Source organism: Centruroides sculpturatus, unplaced genomic scaffold (genome assembly GCF_000671375.1).
Source record: "Centruroides sculpturatus isolate CEXI.00-Female unplaced genomic scaffold, Cexi_2.0 scaffold56, whole genome shotgun sequence".
NCBI classification, from domain to species: Eukaryota; Metazoa; Arthropoda; class Arachnida; order Scorpiones; family Buthidae; genus Centruroides; species Centruroides sculpturatus.
The window spans coordinates 347,988-370,009 of NW_019384586.1; the positions used below are offsets into that span (position 1 = coordinate 347,988).

The following is a 22,022-nucleotide window of genomic DNA, read 5'->3' on the forward strand; positions in this document are numbered from 1 at the left end:
GTGTAACGTGGCACTCCCAACCTGTATTCCTCTGTAACATTCTTGTTATCGTTATTGTTTTTTCTGCTGATTATTTCTGGTAAAACACCGTCGCGGGACGCCCATGGATCCCAATCCTTTACTTTTCATCCCCTTTCCTTTCTCACCCCCACCCTATCTTCCCCCTTTTTCCATAACACAGGTCGTACCAAAGAGTGATACCTGTCTTACTACTACTACTACTACTACTACTACTACTACTACGGCGAACAGCGCAAATGGAGGCAAATGGATTTGTATCAGTTTCGGGTCGTAGTTACAAGCCTTTTCACCTGACCCGAAAAATAACATAGCACATTTATCAGTTTGTTTATCGTAATGTCAACGTTGTTGAACTCGTTGTAGGTCAAATAAAATGAAATGAGGTCACTAGTTTAAAATACAGTGGTACATCAGGTTACGAACGCCCCAGCATACGAAATTTTCAGGATACGACATGAAATTCGAACATATTTTTGCTCCACGATACGAACAAAAACTCACCATACGATGTTACATTAGTTCGCATTTTTCATTTGTTTTTCTTACTACAGTTATTTTTTTTAATGTATTACTTGGCTTTAATTTGAGTATGTTTTTCGCGTTGGAACGAATTATTTGGTTTTACATTTAATCGTATGGGAAAAGATGATCCACCTTACGACATTTTCATGATACGATCTCAGTTTCGGAACGGATTAATTTCGTATCCTGAGGTACCACTGTATAGTGAAAGAGAAAATTTAAAAAGTATTTGATAACACAAAACTGTATGACAATTCGTTTTAATGGCCTATATGCTATACACAAAAGGTAACAATATACTTTTTGTCATTTTTTATGCTCACATTCATTTGAAATAGACAAAATATATCAAACTTTGCTTCCTTGTACAGTATTATTAAATTAGGAATAATTTTCCCCTTACTTATGAAGTCACCAGATCTATATTATTATAATATATTAGGACTATTAGGCTTATTATTTTATTTTATTGAATAACTTTTCTACTACATTTGATAATTTAACTTATAGCTATTTATCTTAATTTTCATACTAATTACATTACTATTATTTTATTTCTAGTTTCACTCTTCGTTTCTTTAACAGTGAGGAACATCAACAAAATAAGAACAATACTCGTACCTCGAAATGTAAACAGTCGACTAAACTTATTCTATCTCAAGGCGATGAGGCTACACAACCAAAACAGCGAAGGAAAACAAGCTTTAGCGATGTTACAGATCGCAACCGAGAACGAAAGTACAAACCCGCGCGAGAAATGCGTTATGACCCAATGGTTGAAGAAGTGATCCTTGATGTTTCCCATGAAATACAGATTCTTAGAAACTTTCAGATATTACAGCAAGATCTAATTTTGTAAATGATTTCTTATTATAAATTAGCTATTTTCAACAATAAACACAGCCTTAACTGGTCGTGTTTAGACTATTTGTATAATGACCATAGAAACGAGACATGACAAATCCGCACTAAGGTACAGTAAGGGTGCGACTATGCAGACGCGAGCGAGCGAATTTTCCAAGCGAGCGAGAGTATGTGATGAGAAAAGGCGAGNGATAGCAAACTCAATTTAGCCACTCCATAGAGTAGCGCAGGGTCGGAGGAAAGTAGTTCGGCTGCTCATCCACTATTGGTCCAGACTCTATCAATCTTGTCTCGAAACGACGTTATAGGAGGTACTTTATACGAAAGTTGCTACAATTTTTTCGCTACGTTATAGGAATTGTCGTTATAGGAACGTACGTTATAGGGGGTCGACTGTAAAATGGAAATTAATAAATATACTAAATTGTTATTTCCCGCTATGGTTTGTTTACGTACACATTATATCTCGCGCCGCCATACTCTATACTTTAATTCATTAGAATTTCACTATTTTCACAAATATTTTATGTTATGGCAATCGACAGAATTGTGTAATTTGTGTATACCGATTTCATATCGAACACTAAAAATCGCTGGAAAGATTAAAACTACTGTATTTAACGATTTTATCATAATATCGATTTCTGACTTTAATATTTTTATTTTAATTAAAACGATCATTTTCTACAATCTTCTATGATTAATCTTTATTGAATTTGAACATAAAAGATTTTTATATTCCTTACTTACAATTTAGATGAAATTAAGACAATAGGAGTACTTTTTAATTAATGCATGTTCTGTTTTGATAACATTCGCTCAGTTTTCTTTGCATAATGGAGAACTTCAAAGAATTAAAGAAGTGGCACACCTCGGGCCAGGGCCATGCTGAGCCCGAGGATGGCGCCTCGTCTTGGCCTAGTGTAATACGGGTGGTTCGGAAAGATGCAGAGGAGGAGTCGCATACACCCGACGTCAAACGGGTGGTCGTCATAACTCCAGACGACAGCGCCTCGTCTCTCGTCCATTATCTGGAGGGGCGATATTCCGAATTTGCGGAATGGACGGTATAGACACGGTTACGCCAGACGGGACTGGACAGAAAGCAGTCTGAAAAAAATGGTAGAAGAAGTCGTGGAGCGCAAAAGACCTTGGTAGAAAAAATCTTTTTTAAATGATATACATGTCACGTGTCGTACTGTACATATCTTTGTATGAATTAGTAATTGAATAATAATAAGAAAAAAGCGTTGGTGGTTGTGTCAGATGCTGCCCTCATGTGCATTGCTGCTTGCAGTGCTGGCTCCGATTCACCTGACGCTCATTTTTTTAATGTTTCACATATCATTTATAGTCAAATAATTCCGATGTTTCGAGAGCATATATTTTTAATAGTACATTTTTTACATACAAACCATTTATATATGTAAATGAGAATGTTCCTTGAAATGTTTCTTCGCTACACACGCCCAGGCCGTTCGACCCATTGCTCCGAAACTCGCCGGTTACGTTCACATACAGCTAACTTAGATAATGTAGAACATCGCATTCAAAAATATCTATTGGGTTTCTGTAAATCAATTGGTTTCTATCTCCATGTTAACTATACATAACAAGGGAAAGTTTGGAAATCTTGCAAATCACTCACAGAGACAAATTTGACATATCTCCACGTTTTGAGACTTCCTGAATTCAAAAAATAAAAAATAAAACAACAGAAAATATTCCGTGGATTTGTGTGTATGTTTTCATCTATTTCGCTTAATATCTCAGGATGTGTATAGATTAAAAAAACAAAATTTGGAATGGTGGCTTGTATATGAGGGGCATCGCCGCTGTTAGATTTCAGTGGTGAAAGATCGAGATGATGAGGAGATAGAGGGGATGATGTGTTTCGAAAAGGGATAGAACTTAATAACGAATAAAATCTTCATTTACATTTTATTTTTATAAAACTCACCCCCTACATACGAAGAGTGTACATTAATTATTACATTATTAGTGGTTTCACAAATAGCCTACTGAATGAAAGAATTAAACATTGGAAAGTGACTTATAACACACCCAGCCTGTTTAATTATCACTATATATTCTGTATTTTGTGTCATCCCAGACCCAGATAAGACCCAGAAAGGCCGGATGCATTTTGGTTAAGATAATTAAACAGGCTGGGTGTGTGATAGACTTCTTCATCATTCATAATTAACTAAGTAGATTTTTGTAATTAAATAATACAGGCAAGATGCTTTTTAATATACGAGAAGGTGAATTTGCGCCTGTTCAAACAGCCTGCCACAAATTTTTCGTTTTTTTCTTATCTGTGTTCCACTTAACTACGTTTTCAATAAAAGGTTCAATAGAACTAGTGTCGTGAGGATTCTCAGCTGTTCTTTCTATATACAAAGATAAGTTGTATGGTCAGTGTTCCTATATTTCGTTAGGGATTGTTTTAGAATTAATGATTGATAAATTAAAGAAATAAGATTGTTTAAACTTTATTTTCTACATTACTCATTCAGTGTACTTTGTTTTGTGTGTGTGTGTGTGTGTGTGTGTGTGTGTGTGTTTATACGTATAAGAAGTGCTTCTAGTTACAGTAGAGCCTCGATTATCCGACCCAATTGGGGACTGGGGTTTGTCGGATAATTGAAAAGTCGGATAACCGAAAAGTATGAAAAAATCCATTATTAGTGTAGTATATTATTATATCTCATGTAATTAGTATATTAGTATATCGCTATTAACATACTTCGCGTTGAATTTTCCTCCATGTTAAGCCTATCAATTTTTTTAAAAAGATAATAATCGTCGCTATTGTATCGTTAAAAATTAGAAAATTAAGCCTCGTTTAAATACTGGCTCCCTTTCATGATCGATCCAGTGTTGCCAGCTAAAACACGTAAAAATAATATTAAAGTAGCCAAGATGTCTTGGCTACTTTAATTTGTAAACTATTGTAGTGTCAATCACTAGCGGACATTTGAAATTTGCCGAATAAGACGGTCGGTTAACCGAGGTGTCGGTTAATCGGGGGTCGGATAATCGAGGCTCTACTGTATTCAATATTGCAAATGTTTTATATTCGTTCACGTATATGGTTATAGAAAAATCAGAAGTATCTCGATAAGCTGCAAATCGTTCTCTCGATTCAATGAATCTTCGTTGATTTTATGTATTTACGTTGAAACGTTCTCAATACAGTGATGTGTTCTGAATATTACTTGCATTCAGGGAACGTAATGAAGTACATTTCGTACTTTTATTCTTCTTTCCCAATTCGATGAGTGCAGAAAGAATAGAGTAAAGACTACTCAGCATCTAAAAGGGAAAATAGGCATAAAGACAAAATCCACAATAATAAATTAAAATTCATTATTTAATCGAAACTTACTTTAATCGGGAAATTGCGCTTGACCCGAAAAAATCCACCGACAGAAATTCCAATGGGTGTTTTCCCGAATCTCTTCATAAAATTCAGCATCTATTCGAAAAAGTGCATAACTTTGGAATAAAGTTTATCAATAACGTAAAAATAAAACTCTTAATTTACCTTCAATTTAAAAAGCAGAGAGAATCTGCACGAGGAAAATTTATTAATCTCGTTGAAATTTCCATAAATCTGAAATGAATAATAAACATTATAGATTATATATTAATTTGATGGTACAAGTATTAACTAAATCTTACCGAGGATGCAAATCTGGATAATCCGAACGAAATTATCATTAATTCGAAAATTACGTATATGATAACAACAAATGCTCCCAGTTTAAATTCCGCGGGTAAATCATAAAACAAAGTAATGGTTACCAGGATACTGAACCCATATAAACTACTGCAGTAAACAGCAGGAAAATATATTTCGAGTTGGTTATTGACGTTTCGAAATTAATGCTGTATGTTCCATTAATGCTGTATGTTCTTCAATTATGTATACGATTAGATCTTTGATCATGCTCCTTCCATGAGGAACTACATCGAATTTGCTCGACAATGCGTTAAATCCATTAAACAAGATGAGTAAATAATTATAAACAAAAAATATCATGTAAACAGTTTGTCCTACTAAAAAAAATAATAATAATGCCCAATCGATATTGCAGAGAAGGAATTCCATTACAGTTGTCTTTTCCATGGCAAAATATAAAGAAAAGTCAAGCATGAAGTAACATGTGACTTGTAATAAAGCAGTGACTGCGAAGAAAACTACAAATTGAAATTCTATGGAGGTAATTAACGTTTCCTCGACTTCATAGCAAGACTTACTACTAGGAATATGTAAACGAATTCGTTTAAGAAAAGAGAACTGAAAAGTCCAGCATACGATCATACCAATAAGAAATAACTGTATGATGTATTTGAAACCCACGAATAAGTTAAACAAGTCTCCGCATACGAATTTATCGGAAAATATCGTGGAAACTAATGCCACAGTATTCAGTATAAGAAAAAATTCGAGAAAATTTGAATAAAATTGAAAAAATCGAATATTCCATGAATTCTTACGATAGTCACATTTTAATATATTTAACCCGAGAATTTGTGATGCTGCATTTAAGGAATAAAGAAGTATTTTAATCTCATTACTTGCGTTTTCCATAATTTTAAATTATAAATATTTTATTGTTTTTCTTTGTTTAATATTTCTTTCGTNTCGTGTTTAGACTATTTGTATAATGACCATAGAAACGAGACATGACAAATCCGCACTAAGGTACAGTAAGGGTGCGATTATGCAGACGCGAGCGAGCGAATTTTCCAAGCGAGCGAGAATATGTGGCGAGAAGAGGCGAGAAGCGATAAATATCAAAACCTGTCAGATATGTGCGAGAACCAGAAATTCGCTCTCGCCAGCGTTATTTCTCGCTTCTCGTTTGTGCATGGTTTTCCTTTGCGAAAACTAAATCGCTCGCAACCTCTCGCTCACTCTAAATTCACGTCTGCATAGTCGCACCCTAAATTCAATATTCATTTATTTTACGGTATTTACATATTTTATTTATTGTATAAATCAGGGGTGGCCAAAACGTGGTGCATTGGACGATTACAAGTGGCGCTTCAGTTAGTTCTGAGCAAAATTGCCAGATTTGGCTTTTTTTGCGATGAAGAATATTATATAGAAAAATAAATTTTTTATTGTCTGTCTTGGCAAGTTCATTTGTTGCACAATTCGTTACGGTCTATTTTGCAGATAAAATGAGTATTCTCCACATAGTAAATTACAATGTATGCATGTATTTTGAGTTTTGCGATCTTTATTTCCGATCAGTTTACAGGCGTGTAACTGGCCGAAAACATTTATTGTGATTAAAGTTATTCCAAGCTGATCTCGTTCTCAGTGCCAATAATTGTGGTGCAGAGTAATCTTCACCAAACGAGACTCTGGCAGCAAGAGCACCTTCATGAAGCAATTACCCTCTCGTACAGAAGATCATTGTTGACTATTGTAAATTGGTGCTTCAATAAACTGTCATAAATTAATTAATTCAACTGCGTGATTAAGTTATTCCCTTTTCTTTCCTAAGCGAAGCAGATTTATTCTTATCTCTATTTATCAACCCCTAACATTGAATTCATTCAAATTCATTCATTCATTTTGTTTTATTGGTACAAAAATAATTGTACATTCCCTGGTCCCGCTACACGCATTACCAGGGATAGAGTATATATACAATATTAAGTGAATATTAAATTAAGAAGTAATACAGAAATAAATGCAGATGATGAAATAAGTAATATAAAATAAATTAACAAATAAACAATAAACAATAATAAATAAAATAAGAAAAATAAAACAAATAAACATAACAAAGTTTACGTAATATAAGTTTGCAACAAAAGTAAANACCGAGGATGCAAATCTGGATAATCCGAACGAAATTATCATTAATTCGAAAATTACGTATATGATAACAACAAATGCTCCCAGTTTAAATTCCGCGGGTAAATCATAAAACAAAGTAATGGTTACCAGGATACTGAACCCATATAAACTACTGCAGTAAACAGCAGGAAAATATATTTCGAGTTGGTTATTGACGTTTCGAAATTAATGCTGTATGTTCCATTAATGCTGTATGTTCTTCAATTATGTATACGATTAGATCTTTGATCATGCTCCTTCCATGAGGAACTACATCGAATTTGCTCGACAATGCGTTAAATCCATTAAACAAGATGAGTAAATAATTATAAACAAAAAATATCATGTAAACAGTTTGTCCTACTAAAAAAAATAATAATAATGCCCAATCGATATTGCAGAGAAGGAATTCCATTACAGTTGTCTTTTCCATGGCAAAATATAAAGAAAAGTCAAGCATGAAGTAACATGTGACTTGTAATAAAGCAGTGACTGCGAAGAAAACTACAAATTGAAATTCTATGGAGGTAATTAACGTTTCCTCGACTTCATAGCAAGACTTACTACTAGGAATATGTAAACGAATTCGTTTAAGAAAAGAGAACTGAAAAGTCCAGCATACGACCATACCAATAAGAAATAACTGTATGATGTATTTGAAACCCACGAATAAGTTAAACAAGTCTCCGCATACGAATTTATCGGAAAATATCGTGGAAACTAATGCCACAGTATTCAGTATAAGAAAAAATTCGAGAAAATTTGAATAAAATTGAAAAAATCGAATATTCCATGAATTCTTACGATAGTCACATTTTAATATATTTAACCCGAGAATTTGTGATGCTGCATTTAAGGAATAAAGAAGTATTTTAATCTCATTACTTGCGTTTTCCATAATTTTAAATTATAAATATTTTATTGTTTTTCTTTGTTTAATATTTCTTTCGTGTGGGAGCTAATAGAATCAATATCATCTCCAAATTGAAAGAATCAACTCTCTGAGCGTCGGTATCTGACGAAGACATAAAAATTGTCCGTTGTTCGGGGGTGGCCGTTGATTATAGGTAATTATTCGAACAAAATTGCATAGAAACTCTTTGTCACAATCAGGTAGATATTTCCCTGTTGGCAGATTTCAGTGAGTTGTTGTGTTGCTTATCCCATTATTCTACTCCACTCAAACTCAACTTCAATAACACGTATATTTTCCGTTTAAGAAAGTACACTTTAAATGCATTAAGTTATTAATGGCATACTTCGTGTAATGAATTTCGAAAATAAACGTATATAAAATTATACCTACTTAAACGTTTGATATGATAGGTATTTTTTTATAATGATAGATTCCTCTATGTGAGAATGCCATTTATTCTAAACACTAAGAATCTTAATTATCTTAATTGAATCCTACTCTAAATGTGTCTTATATAACAGAATTATAGACATAACCGGAATGCCACGTTTTAATCGATATATTACTTTGGGCATTCTGTTGTGTAACTTCCTTGTTTTAGAGACAATTTAAGAAAATTATTAATCTATATATATATAAATGAATGTATGTGTGTGTGTGTGTGTGTCCTTCATGCATTACCACACCGTTTATCCGATTGCCGTGAAACTTTGAGTTGTTTAATATACTCCCTTGAAGGTTTCTGGCGTAGTACGATTGCCATGAAGCTTTGGGAAGTTTTTAATACACTCCCGCAAAGGTTTCTGGAATTTATCCTACGATAGATGGCGCGCGTTTACACGAGCATTGGAGCGCAGTGTGTTCGATCGATTTCAAATTGTGAAGACCATTTCCTCTTCTTCAAAAAATATCTCTATATATACATTTGTTATTTACGATATTTGTAATAATTTTTGTTTAATCACTTTATTTCAACTTTTTTTTTGCTAATTATGTATTCGCTCGAACTTCGTTAAAACCTTAACTGTACCCCGAACAACAACNAAGAAGTAAATTTAGAAAAATATTGTAAGTGTAAACAATAAGTAAATCTTTTATTAAATCTGACCTCACTCCAAATATAACACGTGATTCACTCGACTTCCTGACAACCTCGAGTTCCTTACACCGGAATTTAATGCCACTAATGTCTCATATAGATCGATCCATATCAAATTTCTCAGAAATTTATACTAACATGGCTATAATAATTGCTTATATTTTAACAGCACCGAATGTAATAAATACGTAAAATAGCGCAGAGATTCGTAGTGTAAGTACATACATAATGTAAATTCGTGACACTTTAAAAATTTTACATGGATCTTTAAGTTTTTATTTAAAGAAAATCTAATTATGTAATTTATACAATAAATAAATACATAAGATTATTTAATACAAAAAGCTGTTAAAGTAGTACAGGCATGGATATAAAATATTATCCACTGTTAAATATTGTTGAAATACGAGCTNAAAAATTTTACATGGATCTTTAAGTTTTTATTTAAAGAAAATCTAATTATGTAATTTTTACAATAAATAAATACATAAGATTATTTAATACAAAAAGCTGTTAAAGTAATACAGGCATGGAAATAAAATATATCCACTCTTAAATATTGTTGAAATACGAGCTATTTGCGAATACAATTATATTTTATATAAATACTTTCTGAAATGAAAAATTTACCATGCTATTTTCATATTTTAATTTTGTACGTCTAGGTATGTGAGACGTCCAACGCTGTGAGTTTTTATAAAATGATGGTAAAAACTGATTGACATGTAAACATCTGGTTCTCTAATATTATCTCCGCCGCTAGACAAAATGCCAATAAGCACTGGTCTTTTTGACGTATCTCTCTTGATCAGTGGTGAGCCAGAATCTCCCTGTAACAATAAAACTTTTATAAATAACAGAGTAACATTAACTATAGCCNATATCCACTGTTAAATATTGTTGAAATACGAGCTATTTGCGAATACAATTATAATTTATATAAATACTTTCTGAAATGAAAAATTTACCATGATACAGTAGAGCGTAGTTTATCCGAAAGCTGGTTATCCGAAACGTCTGTTATCGGAAAGCATTCCAGTCAGCAAATTTAAATTTTCGCTAGTGCTGTGGCGCTGCATTCTACGGCTATTTCTTGGGCTAGTCAAATATTTTACGTTTTTGATACTAAATTAACATCTGAAGTATAATTTTTTATTGTTTTTATATATTCGAAAAATAAGTTATCCGAACTACCCCAATCCCCAATTGATTCGGATAAACGACGCTCTACTGTATTTTCATATTTTAATTTTATACGTTTAGGTATTTGAGACGTCCAACGCTGTGAGTTTTTATAAAATGATGGTGAAAACCGGTTGACGTGTAAACATCTGGTTCTCTAATATTATCTCCGCCTTTAGATAAAATGCCAATAAGCACTGGTCTTTTTGACGCGTCCCTCTTGATCAGTGGTGAGCCAAAATCTCCCTGTAACAATTATTAATCTCCCTTTGATTACTATCATTAAATTAGTTAAATAATTAAGAGATTATGGAATTAGCGACATAAACAAAACCCTGCTGAAAGAGCCGGAATTTTACTTACTTAAACAACTTAACTGAACAATCTCTAGCCGAGTACAGTGGGGACTGATTTCTTCGTAATATTAGTCGTAATAAAGACAGAAATTTTTCGAGTTCAATGAGAGTAAGATGTTATAAGTGGGAACAAATCTAATTATTTTATGCCTTAGAATTATTCGCTAGATAAAAGAAACATCTTTTTGTTTTTAAAACAAAAGTAAATTTTTCGATCAAACAACCTGTAATGGTTTAACGCTGTTTAACTGATTATTTTTGACAAATCATTATATTCCTCTTGGCAAATCCACCCCTATATATCACTTTTTGCCTCCACTCTCCAATTCTCGTGTGAGAAGCCAGAGCAAAAAGGGGGTTACCCTAAATACTTAATCGGCACAGTTTGGTGAAAACCGCCCGCGTGTAGGATGGCTTGGAGGGTTAAATCGAGTGGGATCGGTAAGTCGATAAGGTGTCTCGCATTCGTTTAATCGAATAACAACAGGTTATCTGGTAAACAAAAGTTTAATATAACTAAAACTAAAATACATAAGAATACATAATATTCGACTAAATACGAATAATATATGGCGAATGCGTACAGGGCGCGACTAACCTAGTTCTTATGCTGTTATTTTAGGTACATCGGAGAGAGCTTATAAAATTTCTAACAATAATACTTCTGTAGGTGGTTCTCCGATCTATGTGACGTTCTGTCGTAGCGTAAGCAGATGGTTTATGGCGAAAGAGTCGTAAATCGACGATATCCGCGATCTTCGTGCGGCTACTTCCAGGGGACGAACGCCCGGAAATGCGGGTGTCTCGTTCTTTTATTCGTTTAGGTCTTGGAAAATGATCGTCTGTCGTTAAAGCTGAAGGTTTTCTATCGATGACGCAACGATGTCGCCTAACTGCAGCTGTCATGTTCATATTTGGTTGTGGACTTGCAAAACTACTCTGTTTATTCGTTCAACGTTTAACTTTCTCCTCTCTTAACATCAGATTGTTATCGTTTGACAGTCTGTTGTTACAATTGTCTAACATTTGTTGATGAGAAGTGAGTCATTATACTCTGTTTTTGGGGCGATGTTTTTCTAACAATGGCGACGGAGAATTAGGCTTACAAAATTTTCTAACTTTTCTAATTTTTACACAAATCAAACCTGCGATCTCACATTTGTAATGTTTACATTACGTATAAGGAACTTGATGTTTATGGGATGTATCATTGTCAGTTTTCGAATAATGTGCTAGGCATTGCGAATTGCGATTGTTTGCTTTGATCTATTATAAATAATCGGCACGGGTGTGAATCTTTTAAATTTTTACATTAGAAAGTAAAGATAATGATACATTTTCTGCCTCGTTACTTCAAAGAACTTAGGTCTACACTACGGCAAGGTTAAAGTTTATTTTAAGTTTTTCTTCATTTTTATTATAAACGAATAGTTTCTTTTACATTTAATTAATCGAAACATCAGACATTGTTACAACCCATTCCATACAGTCAGTTTGTTTATTACAAAAACACTGTTACGGAACATCCGTACTTTTAACGTTCCTAATCAAAGTGATGAACTCATAATTTCGTACAGTATTTTAAAATCGGATAAAAATTTTAATTGCTATTATTTCACGACAAGCTACGAATCTTGAATGAACAATTCACAGTTCATTTATTTACCAAAATTTTTATATTTCGTAGCATCAGAAAATATTTACAAAACAGATTTTGGTTCTTCTTCATCTATTTTCAAGTCATAACATGTGAAGAAATACAAACATTCTCACCTGAAATTCCAGCAATACAGTAGAGCGTCGATTATCCGAACCAATTGGAGACTGGGGTTAGGAAAAATCGATGTTTCTGATAACCGATTATACACGAAAAAATATAACCTATTTAATGTTGAAATTTTTCTCCGTTGCGTGTCGCATCGCGTTGCATTTTCGTCGATGTTAAGCCTAACGAAGACTATTGTATCGTTAAAAATTATTTTTTTATTTTGTACAAACAAAATAAATATATTGAAAAATAAAAAAAACAATAAAAAATTATACTTCAGAAATTAATTTAGTATTAAAAAAGTAAAACATTTGAGTAGCCCAAGACATAGCCAAAGATTGCAGCTCCACAGCACTGGCGAAAATTTAAATTTGCCGACTGGAATTCGTTCGGATAATTGACTTTCGGATAATCGACGCTCTACTGTATATCGTTTAAAATTCTATAATTACAAATTGTACATTTTCTTTTTATTTTATTATTGTTTTTTCGACCCCCGTTTAAAAAAAAAAAAACTTTATGCCTTCAGTTTAATCATGCAAATAAAACTGATGCAACTCCTGATTGTTACTGCTATATATTTGGGTTGTTTAAAAGAACACCTTCTTCAATTCTTTCGTTTATTATCATCATTTTATTTTAAGTTTCATAACAATTTAAAGCTATTTTTCTTGAAAAACACAAACGAAATGATTTAGGAAGTTCTCAAATATAATTCAAAAGTTATTTACAATTATACAAATGTAATATCTCCTTCGCAATATTCTTTTATAAAATCAAGAAAAAAACTTGTCGAAGCATAAACACTAACCCCATCCGGTATCATCTGACCTGCACTTAACACTCCAATTTGAACCCGTTTTCCATCATCTTTCTCATATACAAGGGGACCACCAGAATCACCCTAGAATAAAATAAAAAAATTACTTGTTTTAAAGTTTGTCTATATGATTTTATTGTATAAGTTACACAAGTTTGTACTTACTGGCATTATGGAAACATCAGCTTGTTGTGTAAGGACTACTGATCTGCTCTCGTACAACGGATTATCTTTATAAATAGTGTCGGAAGCGTTCACTATACTAACTGAGGTCGCTTTTAGGAAACGCGTTGTGTCCTTCCGGTCTTCATAGACATGAAATTTACAATTAGCATGCAGTTATTTTTATTTTTATATATAATTTAATATCATCCAATTTCAAAAATACAGTAATTTTAAATTAATGTATACTTTATTCTTTTATCAGATTATATCAATATGTTTTTTTTTATTCTTTGTTTTTATCGTCACGACTACGTGCGTAGATACACACTGGGCATTTCTACATCATCTTTATTCGGAATATTCGCTTGTGTCAGTAAATATAGGTGGCGTATGAGTCGACCAAAATGGCTGCCACAAAAGGTATAGTGTGCGTTGTAACATACGAGTGTTACATGTGTTTTGTCTTTTTAATATGTTTTCTCTCTGTACTAAAAACGTTTTATCCGCATTTGTGTCCGACATTAATCCTAGTTGATTTCGTAGTCGTTTAAGTCATTATGATTACACTTTGTGACATTTTAGAATATGTGGGTGATCGAAAAAGATGTCTTATAAGGAGAGGAAATGCTAAAACTAATAACTTCATATCTATACATTTATTAGCAACTAATTCACTTCAGTTTCACCAACACGTAATTTTGCTGAGCTTAAAATTCTTTTATTTTTACAAATGTTTTCAATCTATCTAATATAGGCCATCGTCAGGTTTAATATTATAAATGTTCCAAAATGGAACGTTTATAATATTCTTTGTCTTATAAAAACTTGAGAATGGTCTATAAAAGAGCACCCAATATCTATAGCTTGCTACGGAACGATAAAGATAGCGTAAAAAAGGAAGAGAAAGCTGGGGTATAGAAAATTGAAATATATAATAGAAAAAGAAATGGAACTTAAAATCCCTTAAATCATATTTCTTTCTAGTTAGCTTTGTTTTCAATGTTTTATTTGTTGAGTTTGATGAACCTTTAGACTTACATCCAAATTCACAACAATACTTATTATTTACCGTTGTAGGGAAACACTTTTTAATTCTAGCAGACCACAGACTTTATACCCATAGCAGCAGCCATTACATAGTTCGCGCTAATACCGCTAGGTGTCAGATTTATAGTTGGCACAAGCGAATACCATAAGCCGATACGCGTTTCGGGCATAAACCCCTCATCTGTCGGCATGACTTCCGGGATTTCTTGTAGGTGGTGTTGGCACGTATACATTCCGTTTAATATTACTTATTTACAGTTAAAATACCATTATAGTTTAAAATATATTTACAATTAAAAGTACTATTAAATATATTTTAAACTATGACCGTATTTTAAAAGTAAAACAATTTTAACTGTAAATATGTAACTTTAAACGGAATGTGTACGTGTCAACACCATCTCCAAGAAATCCTGGAAGTCATGCCGACAGATGAGGGGCTTATGCCCGAAACGCGTATCGGCTTACAGTATATTCCGAATAAAGATGATGTAGAAATGCCCAGTGTCTATCCGTGCACCTAGTTGTGACAATAAAAACAGATAAAAAAAAACACGGTTTCAGAATACACAATTATACCAATATTTAAAAATAACTTTTATATTATTTACTATAAAAAGGCAAAATGTTTAAATCTTAGAGTAAAAGTTATTTGTTTAAAAATTGTGTATGCGTATTACGAGCAAAATTGTCAATAAGTCTGACCTCACTGGAGATATGACACACTATCCCTTTTCTGCACCCCTTTACCTTTATCTACGAAAGTGTAACGCATCAATACACCTTATGCAATTGGCATAATAACTGTATAAGTTACTATGCCACATTTTGTTTCATTGTAAATCTCGTACAACAGTACTTCTCCTAAATGATTGAAATATTTATAAGGATATAATAACAACATTCCTGAAAAAACACTTTAATTTTTACTATTGAAAAATTAAAGACCGAAATAACTCATTAAATATATTATATAAATTAATTTTTCGTATAGAAAATCTAAATTATTATTCAACTGATGATTGAATAATGATTTAGATTCTATTATGGAATATAAATCTAAACTTAATATATTACACTGTATAATATAATGAAAAGTCATTACAGAAATGAATGTTTTCTAGATATAAAATATATTTAACAATTAATATTGGGTATAATATTATCGAAAACATGCAAGTATGCAGAGATTTTATTGGCTAAAACATTTTGTTATATTTTCTATCCATTCTTACATACGAAGTTTTGGTGTATGACTCATACACCAAAACTTCATATTCTTCACTTGAAACTTTATTAAAAAGACATTTGTATACTTCTTCATAATATTTTCCATGGCATTTAAAACAGGGAAAAGTAGTAATGTTATTTTGCTTTAAAAGTAAAATTCAAAATCGTTATAGATATTTCTCAAAATGTAATATGTACTAACCTGTTCCAATGATTCCCCATCCAACCATCGTTGCCATTCCTGAATAGTATTCTTTATTGGTACGTGGTAGAGCGATTGTTTGTACATGTGGAGGAAGAGAAACGTCATTATCTAGTATTAAAACTGCTATGTCATAAAGGAATACAGTGCCTTTATAGTACGGATGTGGAATTAATTCTTTGAAATTCACTTTCTGTCCAAGGAATTTATCTTTGTTACCAATTGTCCCATATATTTCATCGGGTTCCTTTCTATGATATACAGATAAGATATGAATATATAATAACTTGATTTAAATATATAATAATATTATACCGAAATATATTATAGTATAAATAATTACATTTTTACTTTTATAAATATTATACGAATTTTAAAGTATTTTCATTTATCGTAATTAATTAGAAAATGCATACTCTACTATTGGGCGAGCGGCACCCAGTGCAGTTTTGGTTGTTATCAATGAGTAACATCCAAGAAAATAATCTTCATCTATATCATTTACTACTAAAAACAGGGCAATCTAGAAACAAACTATTATTTATTTTGGTTTCTATAAGTAAGTTATAAAATAAGATAAATAATATTTAATTCACCATAAATGGATAATCCTTAATTTCAACATTCTTACCACCAATCATCCTTCGTACAATTCCTACAAATGCCACGAAATCATCAGAATTAATAAACATTTCTGAACAAAGAATAATATCGTTAACTCACCCCGTTTATTTTCATTTTCCTCTGCATTTGCACTGCAACAGAGAATCGTAGAGAATATAAGGAAGATCTTCAAAGTTTGATTTAAAACTCTATAAAAGTTAATTGACAATAAATATATGTAAGTAAAGTAATTTCAATAATTTAATGAACATATAAATATGTTTCCACAAGCCTTACTTCAGAGGAGTATTCATATTGCTGTTGACACCAACTGACAAAAAAGTACGAAGAATACGAATGATAATTTTAAATTACACTAGAATTACTTTTATATAGTGTAATATTTTGCTGAAATTAGAATTTTAAGTAATTATTTCATGATTTAAATTGTATTTTAGAATTTATTTCCTGTATCAGAGTGACTTTCAAAAATGTTTTAAAAACATGATCGTAAAAAAAAATACTTGAAAATCATCTGTATAATTCCTGTTTAAATTAAATAACACTTTACAGTTAAAGTAAATTGTAATATTTTTAACGGTGTTATTGTCTAAATCGTTTATTTTTGATCCAATTTACGCAGCTGTGCAGAGTTTTTATATTAAGTTTTCTAAATATTTGCTGTTGGCATTAATACATCTACGTAATCACACAATTATTACGTCAAATTTATTACATAAGTTTTATGATAGTAACTGTAGTGAAATTTTGTAAATGCTTATTATTGAAAATTTAATAACCAGTATTTTAAAAACACAAAAAATAGACGAAAATTTTCGATAAATAGGTTCGCATTCTTCTCTGACACGAGACACTATCATGGAGATAAACTAATACTGTATAGTCCTAGTTAAGATGCGAGACATAAAGGAGGCATAAAGGTAAAATCAGCCTAGTCAATCGCCCATTACATAAAATAAGTTTTTGGTTTTCTATTTTGGACGGTAGATTGTTTCTCTGTCAACACGAATTTTGGGCCATTTGGCTTAGATGACACTGACTTTTCTGTTTTGTTGTTAACAGTAACTTGAATTTCACAGTTATTGCATTGTGAGTGATATGGATTGATTTGTGGTAGAATAGGATTTCGAAAGTGACAAAAATACTTGGGCTGTTGCGGACAACTTGATAAAGGAATGGAAGAAACTAAGAAAAATAGAGTTGGAAGAATTAATTCATTAATAGCATTTAGTTTTCAATGAAAGCAACTGAATGCTGGCTATGTTCGAGACGTTTGACGATTCCATTTGTAAAAACTACGAATGTTTTACGAAAGAGAGTCTGGAAGAAAGAAGCTAACTATATGTACAATACATGCAACAGTGAGCAGAGATAAAACGTAAATATAAAAGTTTCGTTTTTTTGTACAAATGGATCCAAACTTCATAATCATGTTGGTTCTTCTGTAATCATTCACGGCGGTATGGTAACATATCAAGTACCAAAGGCTAACTCGGTATTCTCTGCAGAACTGCTTAGCACTAAAACATATTGTAAACAAACGAACTCCGTCGCAGTGTTCTTTGTTTGCAATACTTTCAAACTCACTGAGAACAATCCGATCTTTAAACTCCCTTTAGTTTTCATAGCACTGTCATGCACAAGATCCGGCGTATTTTATACAATCTTTCAACAAGAAGTTACCATGTCATATTTTCTTTGGTTCCAGGAACGTAGGCATAAGGGGAAACCAGATGACTGGCATAGCAGTAAAGTCAGCCACCCTATTCCGTCTTATATCACACTGATTTAAAACCCAAAATGAAGGCCGAACTGTAAAAATTATGGCAACGTTCTTGGAATAATCAGACTACCTTTAAGTTGCACGAAATTAAGTAATAAAATCGTGGGATCGAGCCTCCCAAGCACCAACAACAGGAAGCGTCCTGGTATGATTGCGAATAAGAAACAATCGATTCACCCAGCGTTATTACTTCATGGATGAGGATTCACCCGAATGCCCTTCGTGCCACTGACTTTTAGTGTACTTTTCCTGCGTATCTGGGATGACTAGGTTAATGCAGTAACAACATTCAAATTTCGATAATAAAAATTTATGGAAAAGCTTGCTCTTGTTTACGAAATTTAATTTACGAGAAACTTCAAGAATAGGACGGTCATGAATCGAGGTTATGTACTTCGTTTATTTTCATCAGGATTGAGTGTTAATTTTTGTAATTAAAAATAATTGACGAGGTTTACGCAGTAAAAAATACGTTTTCACATTTCGTGATGTCCAATTACCAGGAACATTCTTCCATTGAAGAGATGAACTTTAATAGAGTTTGCCTATGCTTCATGAAAGGGTGCTGGTTCTTGGTGATGAGACATGATGAAATGTGAAAACAATGTAGTTTATTCAACGTATTGTTTTACTAATTTTCTTTAAAAATCCTTTACTGTATTTTTAAAATTTTTGATTATTGCTTGATAATTGTTCAGAGAACGGAACGACTTTGTCACTGGTGGCCTGTAATGTAATAACATACAATAGAAAGCGGCTTCCTTCTGTAAGACTCGCTGTCATATTTGCTACGTTTTGTCAAATTTCTCGAAAGGTATCGCTGTTTTTAGCTTCGGTCTTTGCGGGCCTTTTGCGGTCCTCCTGCTGGACCCTGTGTACCGTGATTGCGAGGTGTCGTGCGCGTGATTATGCTAATATCCTGTGTAACTTCGGTTAAATTCGATACATTTGTTAACTAGGAGTTATCGATGTCCTCACCCTTCCATAGTGTTGCGGTGTACTCCAATTAACCCTAATACGGGTTATCCTACTCGACCATAATTTGGCGTATTTATCGGTTTGTAACGCTGTTTTGACCGGGTTTTCACTTTCTTGCTGACTTTACACATTCTACCCATTGAAACCTGACTGTACGCTTGTAATTTTATGTGTTAATTATGGATAATTCGACAACGGACTACCTGGAAAAGTCGATTCTGGTGATTTCCAACGGATTTGTGATCATTATAGGAGAGATAGCCAACTCACATGGCTCGGGAAGGACTAAGAACAAAAAGAAGTTAGGCAGGCGGCACTAAACATGCACGCGGCAGCCAACAATTTATTCGGAATAGTTCTGGCCTTACGGAAATAGATGCCACCCATTGCTCGCAGCTACGCCGAAGTAACTAAAATAGGTACAGGAAGGGAAAATATCACAACTACTATGATAACTGAAGCCTTAGCTTCTAATAAACGAGATGAGCGCTTACGTGAAATTATTCTGAAGCCTATGGCCATTGCCAGTGGGAGACATTATGTTCTGAAGAAGCCATGAACACATTGCAGGACAAAATAGACCCCACCTCCCTTAGCATAGGAGTGAGGAACATTACTCCTACAGCAGGTGGGAATGTCAAAATAGAACTTACTTCGGAAAAAGACTATCTTAATCTGAAACAAGCAATAGAAACCCTTACAAATGTAAATGAAAAAGTAAAGATCAGCAAAACACGGAAAAGGAACCCAAGGGTTATAGTTTTAAATGTCAGTAAAGATGAGGACAAGAACGAGTTTTTAACAAAACTATATATGACCAAAACATCAGGATTAACGAGAAATTCTCACTAGAGAGTTTTTGTATGGAACCACGGATCACTAGTGTCATTGACTCAAAAAATGAGGATAACTGTAGACATGTCGTAGTCAGCGTATCGCCGGCGGTACGAAATACTTTAAGAAAACATCAATATTTGATAATGGATGTCATGCATAGTGTGTCAGCATTTTAAAAATTTAAAATGGTGGATTTTATTAAGATAAAAACTTACTTCGTAGCTGCGGTGTAATGTAAATGGCATCAACGAAAACATATTTTTGTATTTGTTAGAGCACCGAAAAACCTAATGCAACACGCAACTTTTTACATGTTTTCCAAATTTTATGATAACAACTTAAGCGACAAAATAAAATAAATATACATAAAATACAATATTAGGTATGTACCCATTTAAACTTATTTATAGCGTTTTGCTCCGGACAGACTGAGATAATCCTCCACGAATGGTAATGTGAAGTATGCTAAGTAAAAGTCCAGGCAGACATATTATGTTAACTGAAAGTGTCCGCTTGAATAATTGATTTGAGTACGACTTTCAGGTAAGAAAATATGGATTGGAACGTGCAATGAATATTGTTAACAAAGGAACAATTACAAAGAATGTATGAAGGTTAGGAAAAAGTGCAATATTCTTCCTAAAATTTCAGTTCAATTCAATAATAATTTAGTTAATGGAGTATAATATACTTAATTAAGCCTATTAATATATAATTTAATGTTTTAAAATTATTGCTTGGTCAACAGTTGTGATCCGTTATAGAAATTTCTTTATTATATATATGCATAACTGTATAGAGTAGAGGAGAAGGTGATATTATGGAAACCCAATTACATTTTAGTGAATTGTAAACAAAGTATCATAATTACACTCACATTTTTTGTGCAAAAAGTACTGGTAACTATTAAACTAAATGTTCCTAATTGGATTTTTCGCTAGTGTAACTATAAGTATGGTTTTTGAAAGCTTCTGTACAAAACGTCAGAAAGTAGGCTTAGAGAAAATCGTGGTAATATGGAACCTTACTGTATATTTTCAAAAAACGCTTTAATGTATCCAAAAACAAATAGGAAAGTACAAAAAATGTTAAATAATTACAAAATCATTTACTCCAATGTATTTTATCGCAAAAATGCTTTTATAATAGAAAAATATGACCTCCATCAACAATATATATATTCCAGCAGCTTTTTTTCGATGTTCTCAGGAAAAATTGACTTTCTACCTAGTGTCTTTTTCACAAATTGCTCCGGACGAATGTCTGCTGGCAAAGAGAGAGTTCGGAGGTGTTGAGTTCCATATTACTGCAAAAGCACCAATGGGGTCCGTATTTCACGCATAGCCATCTTGAATTAACTTATGTCTGTCAAGACCAAACTTTAAAAAACGTGAACATCACACAGATTAATATGTACCCCTAAGTCTCTGGAACGGAATACATGCACCAGTGAACCTACAACTACAACTACACGACTTATATTTTTAAAATAATTAAATTCACTTAACATTCAACACTTGCGAATTTTGAAAAAAAAAAAAACAAATTTGCTGATTAAAATACGGACAACCGTTTAACTGAAGTAAAACGGATTTTTCCCTTGCTATGGATGTCTGCCTAGTTCAGTTCAGCCACAATCTGCTACAGTTCGCCTTTATTATCAGTTTGAAATGGGATGGTTCCATAATACCCGCAGTGTTCCATAATACCACGTTTTCCTCTACCTTTCCAAATTATTTGATTTA

General features: G+C 32.7%; 1 protein-coding gene across 1 annotated transcript in view; it reads right to left on the reverse strand.

The window, feature by feature from the left end:
• Window positions 1-4,599: 4,599 nt before the first annotated feature.
• The window catches only part of LOC111624597, a 33,808-nt gene continuing 16,385 nt past the window's right edge, over window positions 4,600-22,022 (reverse strand). Inside the window, exons 11-15 of the mRNA XM_023367489.1 lie at window positions 16,056-16,341; window positions 13,577-13,716; window positions 13,403-13,495; window positions 4,799-4,888; window positions 4,600-4,725 (exon numbers count right to left, since the gene is read on the reverse strand). Of these exons, the coding sequence (XP_023223257.1) occupies window positions 4,600-4,725; window positions 4,799-4,888; window positions 13,403-13,495; window positions 13,577-13,716; window positions 16,056-16,341 (735 nt within the window). The remainder of the gene's footprint in view (window positions 4,726-4,798; window positions 4,889-13,402; window positions 13,496-13,576; window positions 13,717-16,055; window positions 16,342-22,022) is intronic.